Source organism: Ranitomeya variabilis, chromosome 4, assembly GCF_051348905.1.
Source record: "Ranitomeya variabilis isolate aRanVar5 chromosome 4, aRanVar5.hap1, whole genome shotgun sequence".
Taxonomy (NCBI): Eukaryota; Metazoa; Chordata; class Amphibia; order Anura; family Dendrobatidae; genus Ranitomeya; species Ranitomeya variabilis.
In genome coordinates this window covers 272,883,168-272,905,600 of record NC_135235.1, presented here as the reverse complement: position 1 = coordinate 272,905,600, position 22,433 = coordinate 272,883,168, and the positions used below count along the sequence as shown (strand labels likewise).

Genomic DNA, 22,433 nt, shown 5'->3' with positions numbered 1-22,433 from the left:
ATGGACAAGTAAGGTAATTTCTGAGGTCCATTGTTCGGTGTTGGCCGGTCATCCTGGGATTTTTGGTACCAGAGATTTGGTTGCTAGGTCCTTTTGGTGGCCTTCCTTGTCGCGGGATGTGCGTTCTTTTGTGCAGTCCTGTGGGACTTGTGCCCGGGCTAAGCCTTGCTGTTCCCGCGCTAGTGGGTTGCTGTTGCCTTTGCCTGTCCGTGAGAGGCCCTGGACGCATATTTCCATGGATTTTATTTCGGATCTTCCTGTGTCCCAGAGGATGTCTGTTATCTGGGTGGTTTGTGACCGGTTCTCTAAAATGGTCCATTTGGTACCTTTGCCTAAATTGCCTTCCTCCTCTGATTTGGTTCCATTGTTTTTTCAGCATGTGGTTCGTTTGCATGGCATTCCGGAAAATATTGTGTCTGACAGAGGTTCCCAGTTTGTTTCCAGGTTTTGGCGGGCCTTTTGTGCTAGGATGGGCATTAATTTGTCTTTTTCTTCGGCGTTCCATCCTCAGACAAATGGCCAAACTGAGCGAACTAATCAAACCTTGGAAACCTATTTGAGATGCTTTGTGTCTGCTGATCAGGATGATTGGGTGGCTTTCTTGCCGTTGGCTGAGTTTGCCCTTAATAATCGGGCCAGTTCGGCTACTTTGGTTTCGCCTTTTTTTTGTAATTTTAGTTTCCATCCTCGTTTTTCTTCAGGGCAGGTTGAGCCTTCTGATTGTCCTGGTGTAGATTCTGTGATGGACAGGTTACAGCAGATTTGGACTCATGTGGTAGACAATTTGACGTTGTCTCAGGAAAAGGCTCAGCGTTTTACTAACTGCCGTCGGTGTGTTGGTCCTTGGCTTCGGGTGGGGGATTTAGTCTGGTTATCTTCTCGTCATGTTCCTATAAAGGTTTCTTCCCCTAAGTTCAAGCCTCGGTTTATTGGTCCTTATAAGATTTCTGAGATTATCAATCCAGTGTCTTTTCGTTTGGCCCTTCCAGTCTCTTTTGCCATCCACAATGTTTTCCATAGATCCTTGTTGCGGAGATATGTGGTACCCGTTGTTCCCTCTGTTGATCCTCCTGCCCCGGTGTTGGTTGAGGGGGAGTTTGAATATGTGGTTGAGAAAATATTGGATTCTCGTTTTTCGAGGCGGAGGCTTCAGTATCTTGTCAAGTGGAAGGGTTATGGCCAGGAGGATAATTCTTGGGTGGTTGCCTCCGATGTTCATGCCGCCGATTTGGTTCGTGCTTTTCACTTGGCTCGTCCTGATCGGCCTGGGGGCTCTGGTGAGGGTTCGGTGACCCCTCCTCAAGGGGGGGGTACTGTTGTGAATTCCGCTCTTGGGCTCCCTCCGGTGGTTGTAAGTAGCACTTTTGTGAGTTCTGCTTTTGGGCTCCGTCCGGTGGTTTTGAGTGGTATGGCTGCTTCTTGGATTTAGCATCAGCAGCTGCTTCCACGGATCGTCTTTCTGGCTCGGCTATTTTAGTCTGGCCTTATCCCTCAATCAATGCCAGTTGTCGATTGTTCCTGCTTGGAGTCTTGGCTCTTTTGGATTTCCCTGACACTCTGACCTGTTCAGCGGGGATGGGTCCTTGCTTGTCCTTTTGCAGTCCTCTTGTTGTGGACTTGTTGTTCGGCACATTCTGTGTTTTGCTCATTTGTCCAGCTTATCAGTATGGATCTATTCAGCTAAGCTGGAAGCTCTGGGCAGCAGATTCTTCCCTCCACACCTTTAGTCAGGTGTGGAGATTTTTGCATTTCTCTGCGGTGGACTTTTTCTAGTTTTTATTACTGACCGCACAGTGTTCTGTCCTGTACTATCTATCTAGCTAGAAGTGGCCTCCTTTGCTGAATCTTGTTTCATTCTATGTATGTCATTTCCTTCTCCTCTCACAGTCATTATTTGTGGGGGGCTGTCTGTCCTTTGGGGATTTTCTGTGAGGCAAGATAGCTTTCCTGTTTCTACCTTTAGGGGTAGCTAGTTCTCCGGCTGTGACGAGGTGTCCAGGGAGTGACAGGAACATCCCACGGCTACTTCTAGTGTTGTGTTAAGATCAGGAACTGCGGTCAGTAAAGTTACCACCTGCTCAGAGCTAGTCGCATGTCGCTCCTAAATCACCAGTCCATAACAGTTATCTACTGTATATAGAGGTGTTATCAGTCATTGCACAGGAGGAGGAGGTGAGCTGTGACATTACCTATTGTGAATGGTGGATCCTGTGTTATCTACTGTGTATAGAGGTGTTATCAGTCATTGTACAGGAGGAGGAGGTGAGCTGTGACATCACCTATTGTGAATGGTGGATTCTGTGTTATCTACTGTATATAGAGGTGTTATCAGTCATTGCACAGGAGGAGGAGGTGAGCAGTGACATCACCTATTGTGAATGGTGGATCCTGTGTTATCCACTGTATATAGAGGTGTTATCAGTCATTGTACAGGAGGAAGGGGTGAGCTGTGACATCACATATTGTGAATGGTGGATTCTGTGTTATCTACTGTATATAGAGGTGTTATCAGTTATTGTACCGGAGGAGGAGGTGAGCTGTGACATCTCCTCTTGTGAATGGTGGATCCTGTGTTATCTGCTGTATACAGAGGTGTTATCAATCATTGTACAGGAGGAGGTGAGCTGTGACATCACCTATTGTGAATGGTGGATCCTGTGTTATCTACTGTATATAGAGGTGTTATCAGTCATTATAAAGGAGGAGGCGGTGAGCTGTGATATCACCTATTGTGAATGGTGGATCCTGTGTTATCTACTGTGTATAGAGGTGTTATCAGTCATTGTACAGGAGGAGGAGGTGAGCTGTGACATCACCTATTGTGAATGGTGGATCCTGTGTTATCTACTGTATATAGAGGTGTTATCAGTCATTGTACAGGGGGAGGAGGTGAGCTGTGACATCACCTATTGTGAACGGTGGATCCTGTGTTATCTACTGTATATAGAGGTGTTATCAGTCATTGTACAGGAGGAGGAAGTGAGCTGTGACATCACATATTGTGAATGGTGGATTCTGTGTTATCTACTGTATATAGAGGTGTTATCAGTTATTGTACAGGAGGAGGAGGTGAGCTGTGACATCACCTCTTGTGAATGGTGGATCCTGTGTTATCTACTGTATATAGAGGTGTTATCAGTCATTGTACAGGAGGAAGAGGAGGTGAGCTGTGACATCACCTATTGTGAATGGTGGATACTGTGTTATCTACTGTATATAGAGGTGTTATCAGTCATTGCACAGGAGGAGGAGGTGAGCTGTGACATCACCTATTGTGAATGGTGGATCCTGTGTTATCTACTGTATATAAAGGTGTTATCAGTCATTGCACAGGAGGAGGAGGTGAGCTGTGACATTACCTATTGTGAATGGTGGATTCTGTGTTATCTACTGTATATAGAGGTGTTATCAGTCATTGCACAGGAGGAGGAGGTGAGCTGTGACATCACCTATTGTGAATGGTGGATCCTGTGTTATCTGCTGTATATAGAGGTGTTATCAGTCATTGTACAGGAGGAGGTGAGCTGTGACATCACCTATTGTGAATGGTGGATCCTGTGTTATCTACTGTATATAGAGGTGTTATCAGTCATTGTACAGGAGGAGGTGAGCTGTGACATCACCTATTGTGAATGGTGGATCCTGTGTTATCTGCTGTATATAGAGGTGTTATCAATCATTGTACAGGAGGAGGTGAGCTGTGACATCACCTATTGTGAATGGTGGATCCTGTGTTATCTACTGTATATAGAGGTGTTATCAGTCATTATAAAGGAGGAGGAGGTGAGCTGTGACATCACCTATTGTGAATGGTGGATCCTGTGTCATCTTCTGTATATGGGCATGAACATAAAGTGTGAACCATACATATTACTCTTAATCTGACGGCCTATTGCTTAAATCAGCTTTTTATGTGAAAAAAAAAATTTCCCTCAATTTTCCATATTACTATTTTTATTAAAAAATCATTACAAATGTTGCAATTTTTACAGTGGCTCACACTTCCTGTTCTGTTTAGAATAATTTTCAGCAGTAGCATTATCATCACAGACAGGACCAGGAAAGTTAAGAACCTCGATAAGTAAGGAAGACATTGGACACAGACTGGGTCAGGGGACCTGACATAATCGGCAGACAGTGGTTTCTTGTGATGTCTCAGTCTGTGGCGAGTAACAAGGGTTCTAATCTAGTTCAAGGACTAATCTGTTTGTGGGTTTAACATAGGAAAAATCCATGCACACCTAATGTGTGGGCCATGGTAAGGGATGGAATTTGGCAATTATTTAATAGGTTTCGGCCTTAATTAATTGTTGAATATTTATTTTTTGAAGACCAGGAGATACATTTATTTTTACCAAATGTTGCTCTGATTGGAATTATTTTCTTGCAGCTAAATTGGCTCAATACAACACAGAAAACGCTAAAGATTATGAGAGTTCAATAGGAGCCATTCTACCGACAAAGGAGAGCTCAGTCGTGGTGGACAGCATCCTCCATGAGATCGCATCCATTCGACAGTATCTGGAGAAGAGAGATGAATACCGCGACATAGCCAAGGAATGGCTGCAAGTGGGATACGTCCTGGACGTCCTTCTCTTCCGTGTGTATTTGGTGGCGGTGCTGGCTTATACCGTCACGTTGGCGACTATGTGGTCTTACTGGCAGCAAGCATGAAAAGCTTTAGCATTAGTTTTGCCTATAATCCAATATCTGGAGTAATCTGACAGTATAAATGCCATTTATACGGGGAACGACATACATATATGCATAGAGGTAGACGTAATAATCTGCAACAAAACGTTGCGATTTGCATTCTGGACGATCACTTCGAGAACAGGAATTTTTTGAGATTTGCTTATCTCTATATACTGTATGGTGATGTACTTTTGACATTTATATTATCTAATAATAAATGTAAATTAATCTGATATATAACAAGTGTTAGATGAAAATATTCTGAACTTTAAAGATTAATTAAAAAAAAATCATAGATGTATTAATTTTTTTAAATGCATAAAAAAGGGCAACAGTCAGAAACCTTCACAACTTTCAAAACTTTCCTATTAGTGATTATTACTCAAGAAACTATTGTTTTACTATTATCAAGCATTAATAATATGTTACACTTTTTATATTGAAATTGGCCTTGTGATCAGTTGATCGCAACTGATTTTGCTTTAACCTCTTTCTGACCTTGGATGGGATAGTACGTCCGAGGTCAGAAGCCCCGCTTTGATGCGGGCTTCGGCGGTGAGCCCGCATCAAAGCCGGGACATGTCAGCTGTTTTGACAGCTGACATGTGCCCATAATAGGCGCGGGCAGAATCACGATCTGCCCGCACCCATTAACTAGTTAAATGCCGCTGTCAAACGCAGACAGCGGCATTTAACTACCGCTTCCAGCCGGGCGGCCGGAAATGATCGCATCACCGACCCCCGTCACATGATTGGAGGTCGGCGATGCTTCAGAATAGGTCCTTGAGACCTCTATGGTTACTGATCCCCGGCAGCTGTGAGCGCCACCCTGTGGTCGGCGCTCACAGCACACCTGCAATTCTGCTACATAGCAGCGAACATCAGATCGCTGCTATGTAGCATAGCCAATCGTGCTGTGCCTGCTTCTAGCCTCCCATATTGAAGCATGGCAAAAGTAAAAAAAAGTAAAAAAAAGTGAAAAAAATAAAACAAAATATAAAAGTTTAAATCACCCCCCTTTCGCCCCAATCAAAATAAATCAATTAAAAAAAAATCAAAACTACGCATATTTGGTATCGCCGCGTTCAGAATCGCCCGATCTATCAATAAAAAAAAGCATTAACCTGATCGCTAAAGGGCGTATCGAGAAAAAAATTTGAAACGCCAGAATTACGTTTTTTGGTCGCCGTGACATTGCATTAAAGTGCAATAACGGGCGATCAAAAGAACGTATCTGCACCGAAATGATATCATTAAAAACGCCAGCTTGGCACGCAAAAAATAAGCCCTCAACCGACCCCAGATCGTGAAAAATGGAGACGCTACGGGTATCGGAAAATCGCGCAATTTTTTTTTTTTTTTAGCAAATTTTGGAATTTTTTTTCACCACTTAGATAAAAAATAACCTAGTCAAGTTAGGTGTCTATGAACTCGTACTGACCTGGAAAAATCATAATGGCAGGTCAGTTTTAGCATTTAGTGAACCTAGCAAAAAAGCCAAACAAAAAACAAGTGTGGGACTGCACTTTTTTTGCAATTTCACTGCACTTGGAATTTTTTTCCCGTTTTCTAGTACACGACATGCTAAAACCAATGAAGTTGTTCAAAAGTACAACTCGTCCCGCAAAAAATAAGCCCTCACATGGCCAAATTGATGGAAAAATAAAAAAGTTATGGCTCCGGGAAGGAGGGGAGTGAAAAACGAACACGGAAAAATGGAAAATCCCAAGGTCATGAAGGGGTTAAGGACACCCTGACCGCAACAAGGTGTACCCAATAAGGATGGACCATAACTTTTATAGTTCACCTTGTGTGAGCAGGCCTCAAAATAGGTGGCGGCAAAGCCGGACTCGGACCTGACAGTTTTACACCTGCCCATAATTATTCATAGTGGATCATACTGTGGAATATTATCTACTGATCATACAATCGTTATTTATTTAAGGGCCCATTAAGTGTCACTAACAGCTAATGGTGTCAGCTATATGTTGCATGCACAGCCCTATTTCCCTTTTGATGTATTTGATGCATTGCTAATATATGTGGTAAGCAATCTGTATATTCTACACACATGTACACTCCTCAGCACTGAAATTGCAGAACCAAGAAGGAAAAGTCTCGGAATGATGGAAATCCCAGGATGGATAGACAGTTACTGAGCTGCAAAAAAAAAAGGTATATCATCAAGATCCGCTGCTGGCAGCTGCCTGTGCCGACCAATGACGTCCCAGATGAACACGTTGGGAGGAACATCACATCAATCTTACCCTCTGGACTATGGTGTTTGGTGGCAAAATGTACGGTAGCTGGAAACCTCTAGTCTTCATTTCACGGTAAAACAACAGATTGGTGTTACGTTGATTTGGTGGTTGAACCAGTGGTACAGCCATTTCTTCAAAGTGTCCCAGAAGCCGTTTCTCAACACAACACTAGGCCACATATTGCGAGCAGCCTGAATGGTCCGAAAGTGCTAGTATGGTCTGCAGCGTCTCCGACTCATCTCCCATTGAGTACATCTGGACGTCATTGGTCGGTGATTACACAGGAGCTGCCAGCAATGGATCCTGATCATTTGCCGAATGTGGATTCAGCGAGGCTGAACCTTCCCCAGATGACCATTGATAACTTTACTGATTGAAGCCAAGACTGTAAGTGTCGGGATTTCTGTCGGTGGCTTGTACTCCAGACTGAATAAAATCAAAATGTTTTAAAAATGTTATGTCTAATTTTTTATCATCTGCAAATCTGTGCTCATCCAGTGAATTCCAAAACTCCACGACTTTTCCTTCTTGGTCCTACAATTTCAATGTTTCGGAATGTGTGTGTGTATATACACTCACCGGCCACTTTATTAGATACACCATGCTAGTAACGGGTTGGACCCCTTTTGCCTTCAGAACTGCCTCAATTCTTCGTGGCATAGATTCAACAAGGTGCTGGAAGCATTCCTCAGAGATTTTGGTCCATATTGACATGATGGCATCACACAGTTGCCGCAGATTTGTCGGCTGCACATCCCAAAGATGCTCCATACAAGGCAGGATGGATCCATGCTTTCATGTTGTTTACGCCAAATTCTGACCCTACCATCCGAATGTCGCAGCAGAAATCGAGACTCATCAGACCAAGCAACGTTTTTCCAATCTTCTACTGTCCAATTTCGATGAGCTTGTGCAAATTGTAGCCTCAGTTTCCTGTTCTTAGCTGAAAGGAGTGGTACCCGGTGTGGTCTTCTGCTGCTGTAGCCCATCTGCCTCAAAGTTCGACGGACTGTGCGTTCAGAGATGCTCTTAGGCCTACCTTGGTTGTAACGGGTGTCGATTTGAGTCACTGTTGCCTTTCTATCAGCTCGAACCAGTCTGCCCATTCTCCTCTGACCTCTGGCATCAACAAGGCATTTCCGCCCACAGAACTGCCGCTCACTGGATTTTTTTTCTTTTTCGGGCCATTCTCTGTAAACCCTAGAGATGGTTGTGCGTGAAAATCCCAGTAGATCAGCAGTTTCTGAAATACTCAGACCAGCCCTTCTGGCACCAACAACCATGCCACGTTCAAAGGCACTCAAATCACCTTTCTTCCCCATACTGATGCTCGGTTTGAACTGCAGGAGATTGTCTTGACCATGTCTACATGCCTAAATGCACTGAGTTGCCGCCATGTGATTGGCTGATTAGAAATTAAGTGTTAACAAGAAGTTGGACAGGTGTACCTAATAAAGTGGCCAGTGAGTGTATATACATATATATATATATATATATATATATATATATATACTATATATATATATATATATATATACACTCACTGGCCACTTTATTAGGTACACCATGCTAGTAACGGGTTGGACCCCTTTTGCCTTCAGAACTGCCTCAATTCTTCGTGGCATAGATTCAACAAGGTGCTGGAAGCATTCCTCAGAGATTTTGGTCCATATTGACATGATGGCATCACACAGTTGCCGCAGATTTGTCGGCTGCACATCCCTGATGCGAATCTCCCGTTCCACCACATCCCAAAGATTTCATGTTGTTTACGCCAAATTCTGACCCTACCATCCGAATGTCGCAGCAGAAATCGAGACTCATCAGACCAAGCAACGTTTTTCCAATCTTCTACTGTCCAATTTCGATGAGCTTGTACAAATTGTAGCCTCAGTTTCCTGTTCTTAGCTGAAAGGAGTGGTACCCGGTGTGGTCTTCTGCTGCTGTTCGACGCACTGTGCGTTCAGAGATGCTCTTAGGCCTACCTTGGTTGTAACGGGTGGCGATTTGAGTCACTGTTGCCTTTCTATCAGCTCGAACCAGTCTGCCCATTCTCCTCTGACCTCTGGCATCAACAAGGCATTTCCGCCCACAGAACTGCCGCTCACTGGATTTTTTTTCTTTTTCGGACCATTCTCTGTAAACCCTAGAGATGGTTGTGCGTGAAAATCCCAGTAGATCAGCAGTTTCTGAAATACTCAGACCAGCCCTTCTGGCACCAACAACCATGCCACGTTCAAAGGCACTCAAATCACCTTTCTTCCCCATACTGATGCTCGGTTTGAACTGCAGGAGATTGTCTTGACCATGTCTACATGCCTAAATGCACTGAGTTGCCGCCATGTGATTGGCTGATTAGAAATTAAGTGTTAACAAGAAGTTGGACAGGTGTACCTAATAAAGTGGCCAGTGAGTGTATATATATATATATATATATATATATATATATATATATATATATATATATATATATATAATAACTGTTCTGGGTTCTTTTTCTGTTAATGTAACTAACATACATTAATTGTAATAAAAGAAGAATAAAATAAAACATATTTCCAAGTTTCTTATATATATTAATCGTTATATAACATTTTTATTATTATTATTATTTGTCTTTTAAAAAGGGGTTTCTCATTATAGAAGTTATCTATTGGGCAACCAAAAGAGTCCCTGTATGTTACCACAATGGCACTTCAACAATACATGCTCAAACAAGACAGACCTACTATTAAGTGGTCAAGAAGAAGCAAACCATATTATTAAAATCATCAATATTTATTAAATATTTTTTAAAAGATAACTGACAGAAAACATGATCATGAAGACATTCAACAGGAGGGGCTCCAGACAGTATGGCAATATACTTAATCAGAGATGGTAAGTATACAGCTCCGCTATGGTATAACATAAATACCCCCATAATATCATATATATCTTAATCCATTCTCTAGGGGTAATGTATAGAAAACAATTCCACCTATATAAAAATAGCCCAGAGCTGAAAAAAGAGACCACGCTGGCATATATCACTCAAGACCAGCATACCGCTATCAACAATATGGATGAAGGTAAATGACGCTGTGTATCTAACTATCTCATCAATATCAGTGGGCCTGGAAACACCATAGACCACTGTGATAATGACACACAGTCTCTGCTCAATAGCACAAAACCACCATCAAATTACCTGTCAGGATGCTGCACAAGAGTGACCTTCTTTCATCCCCGGAAGAAGCCAGGGCGAAACGTACGTTGGGGTGAGGAGGGTCTCCGCGGCAGTTCTTGGCATCCACACGGACATTGTCACTCTTGTGCAGCATCCTGACAGGTAATTTGATGGTGGTTTTGTGCTATTGAGCAGAGACTGTGTGTATATGAGGAAGAACTACTATTTCTTGCCTTGATATGACTTGAAAGTACATTTACTCTTTAAATTAATTCTTTAGTCATTTTGCTGCTCTAAAATCCCAGAAACCCCAAATCAAATGTAACTAGAACGTTGTACACTTCTGGATTCTGCAGCCGTAGTTAATTTCTGCGCAGTAAACAGAGACATTCTTTGTATTGCTGAGCAGTGTTTAATAATGCAGGGACGTATCAAGTTTCTTTTAGGATGACATCACTGATTGGTGCGAGGCGCAGCGGCTTTTACTGCGATCGCATCATTATCACACTACTTAGCGCTGCACTTTCCGTAAACATTTCTAATGTACTTTTTATGACTAATTGCAGAAGAAAACTCTGATAACTTCCATTTAGTTTATCTCTATTACTCTTCATTTCCCAGACTTTGAGAGCAAGTCTGATTAAAAGGGCAAGCGGACATCTGTAAAAACGGCGACCGACACAAGTGAATGTAAAATGCATATGATAAAACTTAATGAAAAATGAAATCCATAGAATCTACTTGTTTTCGCATTTCTCTTTGGTATAAACTACTTTTTACACTCAATACATCCATTTAACTACTTTCCACACCTTTCGTTGTGTTTATTTGCTTCTTTCTCCATTTAGGAGCCATTTCTCATTCCTCTAGAATTTGTCATGCGTAGGGTTGAGCGAAACGGATCTGTCATTTTCAAAAGTCGCCAACTTTTGCCAAAGTCGGGTTTCATGAAACCTGATCCGATCCCAGCGTGGGATCGGCCATGTGGTACACGATCTTCGCGCCAAAGTCGCGTTTCCTATGATGCTTAAAGCGCCTTTTCTCAGCCAATGAAGGTGCACGCAGAGTGTGGGCAGCGTGATGACATAGGTCCTGGTCCCCACCATCTTAGAGAAGGGCATGGCAGTGATTGGCTTGCTTTCTGCGGCGTCACAGGGGCTATAAACCGGCGTTCCCGCCGACCGCCATCTTACTGCTGCTGATCTGAGCGTAGGGAGAGGATGCTGTCGCTTCGTCAGAAGCAGGCAGGGCCGGTTTTAGGCAAAGTGGGGCCCTAGGCAAAAGTTTAAAATGGGGCCCCAAATGCTAACAAATTGCACCAACAAACAGAAACATTTTGGTTGTAGCTACATGCGCTGATTTCAGACCACTAAACGAGTGTGATCAACAATATTGAAGTCATTCACCACTTGTTTCCCAGCCTCTTTACACTGGCTGAGGAACAATGATGGGGACAGAATGATCACTAGTAAATCAATCTGTCCCCATACAGTATCATCTTAGCAGCATATCTGCAGTTTTAACTGGGCAAAGTGCTGATGAGAACAATGATTTTTGTTCCGGCATATACTGTACATACATACACCGTACATACACACAGATACACATACCGTACATACATACAGATACACATACACGTACTGTACATACACACATACAGTTATATACACATATAGTATACACATACCGTACATACATATACCATACATACACACATACACATACATACAGTATACCGTACATACATACACATACCGTACAGAGATACACCGTGCATACACAGATGCACACATATACCGTATACAGATACACATACATGTACCGTACATACACACAGTATATACACATATAGTATAAACATACCGCACACATATACATACTGTATGTACATGCACATAAACATACATATACCATATATACATACAAATTTATTGCACATACACACATACAGTTATATACACATATAGTATACACATACCGTACATACATATACCATACATACACACAAATACACATACATACACCGTACGTACACACAGATACACATACATATACCGTCATACATACACATACCGTACATACACACATGCATATACCGTACATTCACACACATAGATATACATACATATACCATACATACACACAGATACACATACATACACCATACGTACACACACAGATACACATACCGTACATACATACACAGACATATACCTTACATGCATACACACATAGTTATATACACATATAGTATACACATACCGTACATACATATACCATACATACACACAAATACACATACATACACCGTACGTACAGATACACATACATATACAGTATATGCAAACACATACATATACCAAACATACACACAGATACACATACATATACCATCATACATACACATACCGTACATACACACATGCATATACCGTACATTCACACAAATGCCGTACACACATATACCGTACATACACAGATACAGTTATATACATATAGTACACACATACCGTACATACATATAAAATACACACACCCAAATACACATACCGTACATACATACATATACCGTACATGCATACACATATACCGAACATACAGATACACATACACGTACTGTACATACACATACAGTATATACACATACCGTACACACATATACATACACATATACTGTATGTACATGCACATAAACATACATATATACCATATATCCATACAAATTTATTGCACATACACAGATACACACATACTGTGCATGCATACACACACAGCCATACAAATATACCATACATACACACATATACAGTACATACATACACAGATACACACACAGAAACATACACATAGATAAACACAGATGCACACATACATATACAAGCATATACATACAAATATACCATACATACACACATATACCGTACATACATACACAGATACACACACAGAAACATACACATAGATACACATAGATGCACACATACATATACAAGCATATACATACAAATATACCATACATACACACATATACAGTACATACATACACAGATACACACACAGAAACATACACATAGATAAACACAGATGCACACATACATATACAAGCATATACATACAAATATACCATACATACACACATATACCGTACATACATACACAGATACACACACAGAAACATACACATGGATACACATAGATGCACACATACATATACAAGCATATACATACAAATATACCATACATACACACATATACAGTACATACATACACAGATACACACACAGAAACATACACATAGAGACACACAGATGCACACATACATATAAAAGCATATACATACAAATATACCATACATACACACATATACCGTACATACATACACAGATACACACACAGAAACATACACATAGATACACACAGATGCACACATACATATACAAGCATATACATACACACATACTAATCTTGTATAGGTGGTCAGATGAGCCCTGGATGAGGTCACATAGTTCAGCTGGAGAGGGCTGCAGACCCCACTGTGGGGGATGGGGCACAGAGCAGGCAGCACTGATATCAGCCCCCTGGTGCTGTCCCGTGCAGTGAGCCTCCTCCCCCATCTCTTCTCTGTGAGGAGACGCTGCAGCCTGCTCTGAACAGAACAGTGGAGGGAGCAGAAGACCCCCTGTAAGTCCTGCTCTTCCTCCACTGCTGTCCCTATGTGCTGTGCAGCCGGGGGCCCCTGACTGTAGGCGAGTACTCACCATTGGGACGCTCCATGCAGCAGGACAGACGGCAGCCAGTGAGCGCTCTCCTCAGTCTGGTCACTGTGAGGTATGGAAAGCGTTCATTGGCCAGCGTCTCTCCCTGCATGACACGCCCCCTTTTTGATCTCCTGCACTTTGCGCCCCACTCTCTCCCGGCACCCGGTGTTCCATGATTATAGGAGGGAGTGAGAGGGGCCCGATCCTGCATGATACCGGGCCTACCTGCAGGGGCCCCCCTCCACCTCTGGGCCCCAGAGCAGTGCCATCAGCAATATGTCTGCCCCTGGCTGGGGGCCCCTAGGGCAGCGGGGGCCCCAGGCAGCTGCCTAGTCTGCCTGCCCCTAACGCCGGCCCTGGAAGCAGGGATAGCGTTAGGCAGGGCAAATTAAGCCCCAAACCGCTTGTGCTGTAGCGATTTCCACTGTCCAACACCACCTTTTCTTTGCAGGGACGGTGGAGGCTCGATTTCTGTGCCACAGCTCTATAGCTTATAAGGCTCCCTGATAGCTGTATTGCTGTGTGTACGCCGCTGTACAAACCAACTGCTTTTTTCAAAGCACAAATCCTGTTGCTCCTTCCTTTCTGCACAGCTATCTTGTTTGTTTGTCCACACTTTTGACTTTTGTGTGCAGCAGTCCTTTTTATTGCTGCCTGCCATACTTTTCTGAGATTACTGTAGGGAGATAGTAATTGTAGTACAGTCCCTTTTTTTTTTTTTTTTTTTGTTATATCTCTTCAAGCCACTTTCTGCCACAGAAAATATACTCTAATACAGTGGGCCTGATTTATTCACTAGTCTCCCTGAAAAAAAAAAAAGGGGCAGATTAAAATTGGCAAATCTGCATCAGTGCCAGTCCTGTCTGTGGCATTTGTCTTTCATTTTTCTGCCACAGAAAACCTACTGTATAACAGTGGGCCTGATTTCTTCACAATTCTCCCTGATTTTTCCCTGCATTCTCCCACACATAAAGAGGGACATTTCTATTGCCAGTGTGTGCATCTGCGTCAGTCCTGTTAGTGCCATATCTGCCAGCCTCTTTCTGCCAATCAAACAGTGTAGTGTAATACAGTGGGCCTGATTTTTTCCTGCATTCTCCCACACATAAAAAAGGGAGATTTAAATTCACAACAAGTTCACGTACACCTTCTACCTGGTTTTACAGGACCACATAACGGTTGTTAGTTTGGTTACATTTTTCCAAAAATGAGGAAGTCTGGTGGAAGAGGTCGTGGCCGTGGGCGGTCATTGCCAGCTGGTAATGATGGTAGTGGTGGTGGTCGTGGAGCATCAGATGGTCGTGGGAAAAGCAATATAGCCCAGAACAACAGTGAAGGATGCGTCAGGCGACACAACAGGTTACTCCATGGAGCTCTTTACACATACCGTGCCTGGGTTAGAAAGGGAAATTGTTAACTGGCCATGCCCATTACAAGATGAATCGGACATGGAGTGCACAGATGCACAGCCACAGCCAGATTATTATGCTGTTCCTTTGACTCAGATCAGAACATTGCCCTCGCAGTGTACTGATCCAGAATCTGACCCCGATGAGACTATGGAGCCCCGTCACGAACGCTATAGCACCGGCTTACACGGTGACCCAGAGGAAGGTGCACAGGACATAGAAGAGGAGGTCATAGATGACCCAGTTGTTGACCCCGATTCGCAGCCATTGGGGGAACAGGGTGCAGGCGGCAGTAGCACTGAAGCGGAGGAGGAGGAGCCGCAGCAGGCATCAACATCGCAACAGGTTCCATCTGGCAGGCCCATATCTGGCCAAAAACGTGTGGCAAAACCAAAAACAGTTGTAGGACAGTGTGGCCATCCTGTTGTGAATTCCGCTCTTGGGCTCCCTCCGGTGGTTGTAAGTAGCACTTTTGTGAATTCTGCTCTTGGGCTCCCTCCTGTGGTTTTGAGTGGTATAGCTGCTTCTTGGATTTAGCATTGGCAGCTGCTTCCACTGATCTTCTTTCTGCTCAGCTATTTTAGTCTCCTTTTTTCCCTCAATCAATGCCAGTTGTCAATTGTTCCTGCCTGGAGGCATGGCTCTTGGATTTCCCTGACACTCTGACCCGTTCAGCTAAGATAAGTCCTTGCTTGTCCTTTTGCAGTCCACTTGTTGTGGACTTATTGTTCAGCACATTTATGTTTTGTTCATTTGTCCAGCTTATCAATATGGATCTATTTGGCTAAGCTGGAAGCTCTGGGCTGCAGATTTTGCCCTCCACACCTTTAGTCAGGTGTGGAGATTTTTGCATATCTCTGCGGTGGACTTTTTCTAGTTTTTATTACTGACCGCACAGTGTTTCTTTCCTTACTGTCTATCTAGCTAGAATTGGCCTCCTTTGCTTAATCTTGTTTCATACTACCTATGTCATTTCCTTCTCCTCTCACAGCCAATATTTGTGGGGGGCTGTCCTATCCTTTGGGGATTTTCTCTGAGGCAAGATAGCTTTCCGTTTTCTACCTTTAGGGGTAGCTAGTTCTCCGGCTGTGACGAGATGTCCAGGGAGTGACAGGAACATTCCACGGCTACTGCTAGTGTTGTGTTAAGATCAGGAACTGCGGTCTGTATAGTTACCACCTGCCCAGAGCTAGTCTCATGTCGCTCCTAAATTACCAGTCCATAACAGTACAACTGGCCAAAGATGAGTTGAATGCATCTCAAAAGAAGGAAAAGAAAAAGAGTTCTGAGCCATTTTTTTTTCTTTAGTCTGTTTTGTCTTTTTCCTTCCTCTTAATCTCTGGGTGGATTTGGGCGCGGACATGGATGTTCAGGGTTTGTTTTCTCGTGTGGATCAGCTTGCTGCAAGAGTTCAGAGTATCCAAGATTATGTTGTTCAGATTCCAGCCTTAGAGCCTAGAATTCCTACTCCAGATTTGTTTTACGGGGATAGATCTAAGTTTTTGAACTTTAAAAATAACTGCAAATTGTTTTTTGCTCTGAAACCCCGTTCCTCTGGTGACCCCACTCAGCAAGTTAAAATAGTTATTTCTCTGCTGCGTGGTGACCCTCAGGACTGGGCATTCTCCCTTGAGTCAGGGGATCCGGCATTGCTTAATGTAGATGCATTTTTTCAATCGCTCGGATTATTGTATGACGAACCTAACTCTGTAGAGCATGCTGAGAAAACAGTTTTGGCCCTGTGTCAGGGTCAGGAAGCGGCAGAATTGTACTGCCAGAAATTTAGAAAATGGTCTGTGCTCACTAAATGGAATGAGGATGCTCTGGCAGCAATTTTCAGAAAGGGTCTTTCAGAAGCCCTTAAAGATGTTATGGTGGGGTTCCCCACGCCTGTTGGTTTGAGCGAGTCTATGTCCCTAGCCATTCAGATTGATCGGCGCCTGCGCGAGTGCAAAGTGGTGCACCATATGGCAGCGTCCTCTGAACAGAGTCCTGAGCCTATGCAATGTGATAGGATTCTGACTAGAGCGGAACAGAGGGGATACAGACGTCAGAATGGGCTGTGTTTTTACTGTGGTGATTCTGCTCATACTATTTCTGATTGCCCTAAGCGTATTAAGAGGGTCGCTAGATCTGTTACCATCAGTACTGTACAGCCTAAGTTTCTCCTGTCTGTGACCCTGATTTGCTCATTGTCATCGTTCTCTGTCATGGCATTTGTGGATTCAGGCTCTGCCCTGAACTTAATGGACTTAGACTTCGCCAGGCGCTGTGGTTTTTCTTTGCAGCCTTTGCAGAGTCCTATTCCTTTGAGGGGAATTGATGCTACACCGTTGGCCAAGAATAAACCTCAGTATTGGACTCAGCTGACTATGTGCATGGCTCCAGCACATCAGGAAGATTGTCGTTTTCTGGTGTTGCATAATTTACATGATGTTGTTGTACTGGGTTTTCCATGGTTACAAGTACACAATCCAGTGTTGGATTGGAAATCGATGTCTGTGACTAGTTGGGGTTGTCAAGGGATACATAGTGACGTTCCTTTAATGTCAATTTCCTCTTCCCCCTCTTCTGATGTTCCTGAATTTTTGTCAGATTTCCAGGATGTATTCAATGAGCCCAAGTCCAGTTCCCTTCCTCCTCATAGTGACTGTGATTGTGCTATCGACTTGGTTCCTGGCTGTAAGTTCCCTAAGGGCCGACTCTTCAATCTGTCTGTGCCAGAGCATGCCGCTATGCGGAGCTATGTTAAAGAGTCTTTAGAGAAGGGGCATATTCGGCCGTCTTCGTCACCATTGGGAGCAGGATTCTTTTTTGTTGCCAAGAAGGATGGCTCCTTGAGACCCTGTATTAATTATCGCCTTCTTAATAAGATCACAGTCAAATTCCAATACCCTTTACCTTTGCTCTCTGATTTGTTTGCTCGGATTAAGGGGGCTAGTTGGTTTACCAAGATTGACCTTCGAGGGGCGTATAATCTTGTTCGTATTAAACAGGGTGACGAATGGAAAACTGCATTTAATACGCCCGAAGGCCACTTTGAATACCTGGTGATGCCTTTCGGGCTTTCTAATGCTCCTTCTGTATTTCAGTCATTCATGCATGATATTTTTCGCAATTATCTTGATAAATTCTTGATTGTGTATTTGGATGATATTTTGATTTTTTCCAATGATTGGGAGTCTCACGTGAAGCAGGTCAGGATGGTATTCCAGATCCTTCGTGATAATGCTCTATTTGTGAAGGGGTCTAAGTGCCTATTTGGGGTCCAGAAGGTCTCTTTTTTGGGGTTTATTTTTTCTCCCTCGTCTATAGGAATGGATCCTGTTAAGGTCCAAGCCATTCATGACTGGGTTCAACCCACATCTGTGAAGAACCTTCAGAAATTTTTGGGCTTTGCTAATTTTTATCGCCGTTTCATTGCCAACTTCTCTAGTGTGGTTAAGCCCCTGACCGATTTGATGAAGAAGGGCGCTGATGTGGCAAATTGGTCCTCTGAGGCTCTGGAGGCCTTTCAGGAGCTTAAGCGCCGATTTACTTCTGCCCCGGTCTTGCGTCAGCCTGATGTGTCTCTTCCTTTTCAGGTTGAGGTGGACGCTTCTGAGATTGGGGCAGGGGCCGTTTTGTCACAGAGGAACTCTGATGGTTCCTTGATGAAACCATGTGCCTTCTTTTCCCGAAAGTTTTTGCCTGCGGAACGCAATTATGATGTCGGCAATCGGGAGTTGTTGGCGATGAAGTGGGCATTTGAGGAGTGGCGACATTGGCTTGAGGGAGCCAAGCATTGCGTTGTGGTCTTGACCGATCATAAGAATCTTATTTACCTCGAGTCGGCCAAGCGGCTGAACCCTAGACAGGCTCGGTGGTCCCTGTTTTTTCCGGTTTCGATTTTGTGGTCTCATATCTTCCGGGATCTAAGAATGTTAAGGCAGATGCCCTCTCTAGGAGTTTTTTGCCTGATTCTCCTGGAGTTCTTGAGCCGGTTGGCATTCTTAGGGAAGGGGTGATTCTTTCTGCTATTTCCCCTGATTTACGGCGGGTGCTTCAGGAATTTCAGGCTGATAAACCAGACCGCTGTCCGGTGGGGAGGTTGTTTGTTCCTGATAGATGGACAAGTAAGGTAATTTCTGAGGTCCATTGTTCTGTGTTGGCCGGTCATCCTGGGATTTTTGGTACCAGGGATTTGGTTGCTAGGTCCTTTTGGTGGGCTTCCTTGTCGCGGGATGTGCGTTCTTTTGTGCAGTCCTGTGGACCTGTGCCCGGGCTAAGCCTTGCTGTTCCCGCGCTAGTGGGTTGCTTTTGCCTTTGCCTGTCCCTGAGAGGCCCTGGACGCATATTTCCATGGATTTTATTTCGGATCTTCCTGTGTCTCAGAGGATGTCTGTTATCTGGGTGGTTTGTGACCGGTTCTCTAAAATGGTCCATTTGGTACCTTTGCCTAAATTGCCTTCCTCCTCTGATTTGGTTCCATTGTTTTTTCAGCATGTGGTTCGTTTGCATGACATTCTGGAGAATATTGTGTCTGACAGAGGTTCCCAGTTTGTTTCCAGGTTTTGGCGGTCCTTTTTTGCTAAGATGGGCATTAATTTGTCTTTTTCTTCAGCGTTCCATCCTCAGACAAATGGCCAAACTGAGCGAACTAATCAAACCTTGGAAACCTATTTGAGATGCTTTGTGTCTGCTGATCAGGATGATTGGGTGGCTTTCTTGCCGTTGGCCGAGTTTGCCCTTAATAATCGGGCCAGTTCGGCTACTTTGGTTTCGCCTTTTTTTTGTAATTTTGGTTTCCATCCTCGTTTTTCTTCAGGGCAGGTTGAGCCTTCTGATTGTCCTGGTGTTGATTCCATGATGGACAGGTTACAGCAGATTTGGACTCATGTGGTAGACAATTTGACGTTGTCTCAGGAAAAGGCTCAGCGTTTTGCTAACCGCCGTCGGTGTGTTGGTCCTCGGCTTCGTGTGGGGGATTAAGTCTGGTTATCTTCTCATGTTCCTATGAAGGTTTCTTCCCCTAAGTTCAAGCCTCGGTTTATTGGTCCTTATAAGATTTCTGAGATTATCAATCCAGTGTCTTTTCGTTTGGCCCTTCCAGCCTCTTTTGCCATCCACAATGTTTTCCATAGATCGTTGTTGCGGAGATATGTGGTACCTGTGGTTCCCTCTGTTGATCCTCCTGCCCCGGTGTTGGTTGAGGGGGAGTTGGAATATATGGTTGAAAAAATTTTGGATTCTCGTTTTTCGAGGCGGAGGCTTCAGTATCTTGTCAAGTGGAAGAGTTATGGCCAGGAGGATAATTCTTGGGTGGTTGCCTCCGATGTCCATGCCGCCGATTTGGTTCGTGCTTTTCACTTGGCTCGTCCTGATCGGCCTGGGGGCTCTGGTGAGGGTTCGGTGACCCCTCCTCAAGGAGGGGGGTACTGTTGTGAATTCCGCTCTTGGGCTCCCTCCGGTGGTTGTAAGTAGCACTTTTGTGAATTCTGCTCTTGGGTTCCCTCCTGTGGTTTTGAGTGGTATAGCTGCTTCTTGGATTTAGCATTAGCAGCTGCTTCCACTGATCTTCTTTCTGCTCGGCTATTTTAGTCTCCTTTTTTCCCTCAATCAATGCCAATTGTCAATTGTTCCTGCCTGGAGGCATGGCTCTTGGATTTCCCTGACACTCTGACCCGTTCAGCTAAGATAAGTCCTTGCTTGTCCTTTTGCAGTCCACTTGTTGTGGACTTATTGTTCAGCACATTTATGTTTTGTTCATTTGTCCAGCTTATCAATATGGATCTATTTGGCTAAGCTGGAAGCTCTGGGCTGCAGATTTTGCCCTCCACACCTTTAGTCAGGTGTGGAGATTTTTGCATATCTCTGCGGTGGACTTTTTCTAGTTTTTATTACTGACCGCACAGTGTTTCTTTCCTTACTGTCTATCTAGCTAGAATTGGCCTCCTTTGCTTAATCTTGTTTCATACTACCTATGTCATTTCCTTCTCCTCTCACAGCCAATATTTGTGGGGGGCTGTCCTATCCTTTGGGGATTTTCTCTGAGGCAAGATAGCTTTCCGTTTTCTACCTTTAGGGGTAGCTAGTTCTCCGGCTGTGACGAGATGTCCAGGGAGTGACAGGAACATTCCACGGCTACTGCTAGTGTTGTGTTAAGATCAGGAACTGCGGTCTGTATAGTTACCACCTGCCCAGAGCTAGTCTCATGTCGCTCCTAAATTACCAGTCCATAACACCATCCGGTTAAAGTAGCTCAGTGTGCAATGCCTGAAAAGGTATCCGATAGTAGGAAGAGTGCAGTCTGGAATTTTTTTAACCAAGATCCCAATGATCAGTGCAAAGTCATCTGTAAGAAATGCTCAAGGACCTTCAGCAGAGGTCAGAATGTTAAAAATCTAAATACAAGTTGCATGCGTAGACATTTAACCACCATGCACTTGCAAGCCTGGACAAACTACCAAACGTCCCTTAACGTTGTAGCACCCTCTCACAATGAAGCTAGTCAGCAACGCGACATCCCTTCCCTCACTGTAAGCCCACCGTTTACCACACCACCTACAGGTAATGTGGCGGTTTCGTCGCAAGGGCAAAGCAGTCAGGGAATCACCAGGTTCGTGGTAGGAAAAACTGTATGTAGGGCAACAGCAAGAATACCATCACCAACCCTCTCTCAGTCACCCATGTCCACCGGCACCCCCGCTAGTTCCACCGTACGCAGCTCTGCAGTCCAGCTCACCCTACATGAGATTCTCGTTAGGAAAAGGAAGTACTCATCCTCGCATCCGCGTACACAGGGCTTGAACGCCCACATTGCTAGACTAATCTCGTTAGAGATGATGCCCTACCGGTTAGTTGAAAGCAAAGCTTTCAAAGCCCTGATGGACTATGCTGTACCACGCTACGAGCTACCCAGTCGACACTTCTTTTCGAGAAAAGCCATCCCAGCCCTCCACCAGCATGTAAAAGACCGCATTGTCCATGCGCTCAGGCGATCTGTGAGTAGAAAGGTGCACCTGACAACAGATGCATGGACCAGTAGGCATGGCCAGGGGCGTTACGTCTCCATCACGGCACACTGGGTTAATGTGGTGGATGCAGGGTCCACAGGGGACAGTAATATTGGGACAGTTCTGCCTAGCCCACGGTCTAGGAA

General features: G+C 44.0%; 1 protein-coding gene across 1 annotated transcript in view; it reads left to right on the top strand.

The window, feature by feature from the left end:
- The window catches only part of LOC143764424 (5-hydroxytryptamine receptor 3A-like), a 29,693-nt gene extending 24,518 nt beyond the window's left edge, over positions 1–5,175 (top strand). Inside the window, exon 9 of the mRNA XM_077249965.1 lies at positions 4,391–5,175. Coding sequence (XP_077106080.1) covers positions 4,391–4,674 — 284 coding nt within the window. The 3' untranslated portion in view covers positions 4,675–5,175. The remainder of the gene's footprint in view (positions 1–4,390) is intronic.
- Positions 5,176–22,433: the final 17,258 nt, after the last annotated feature.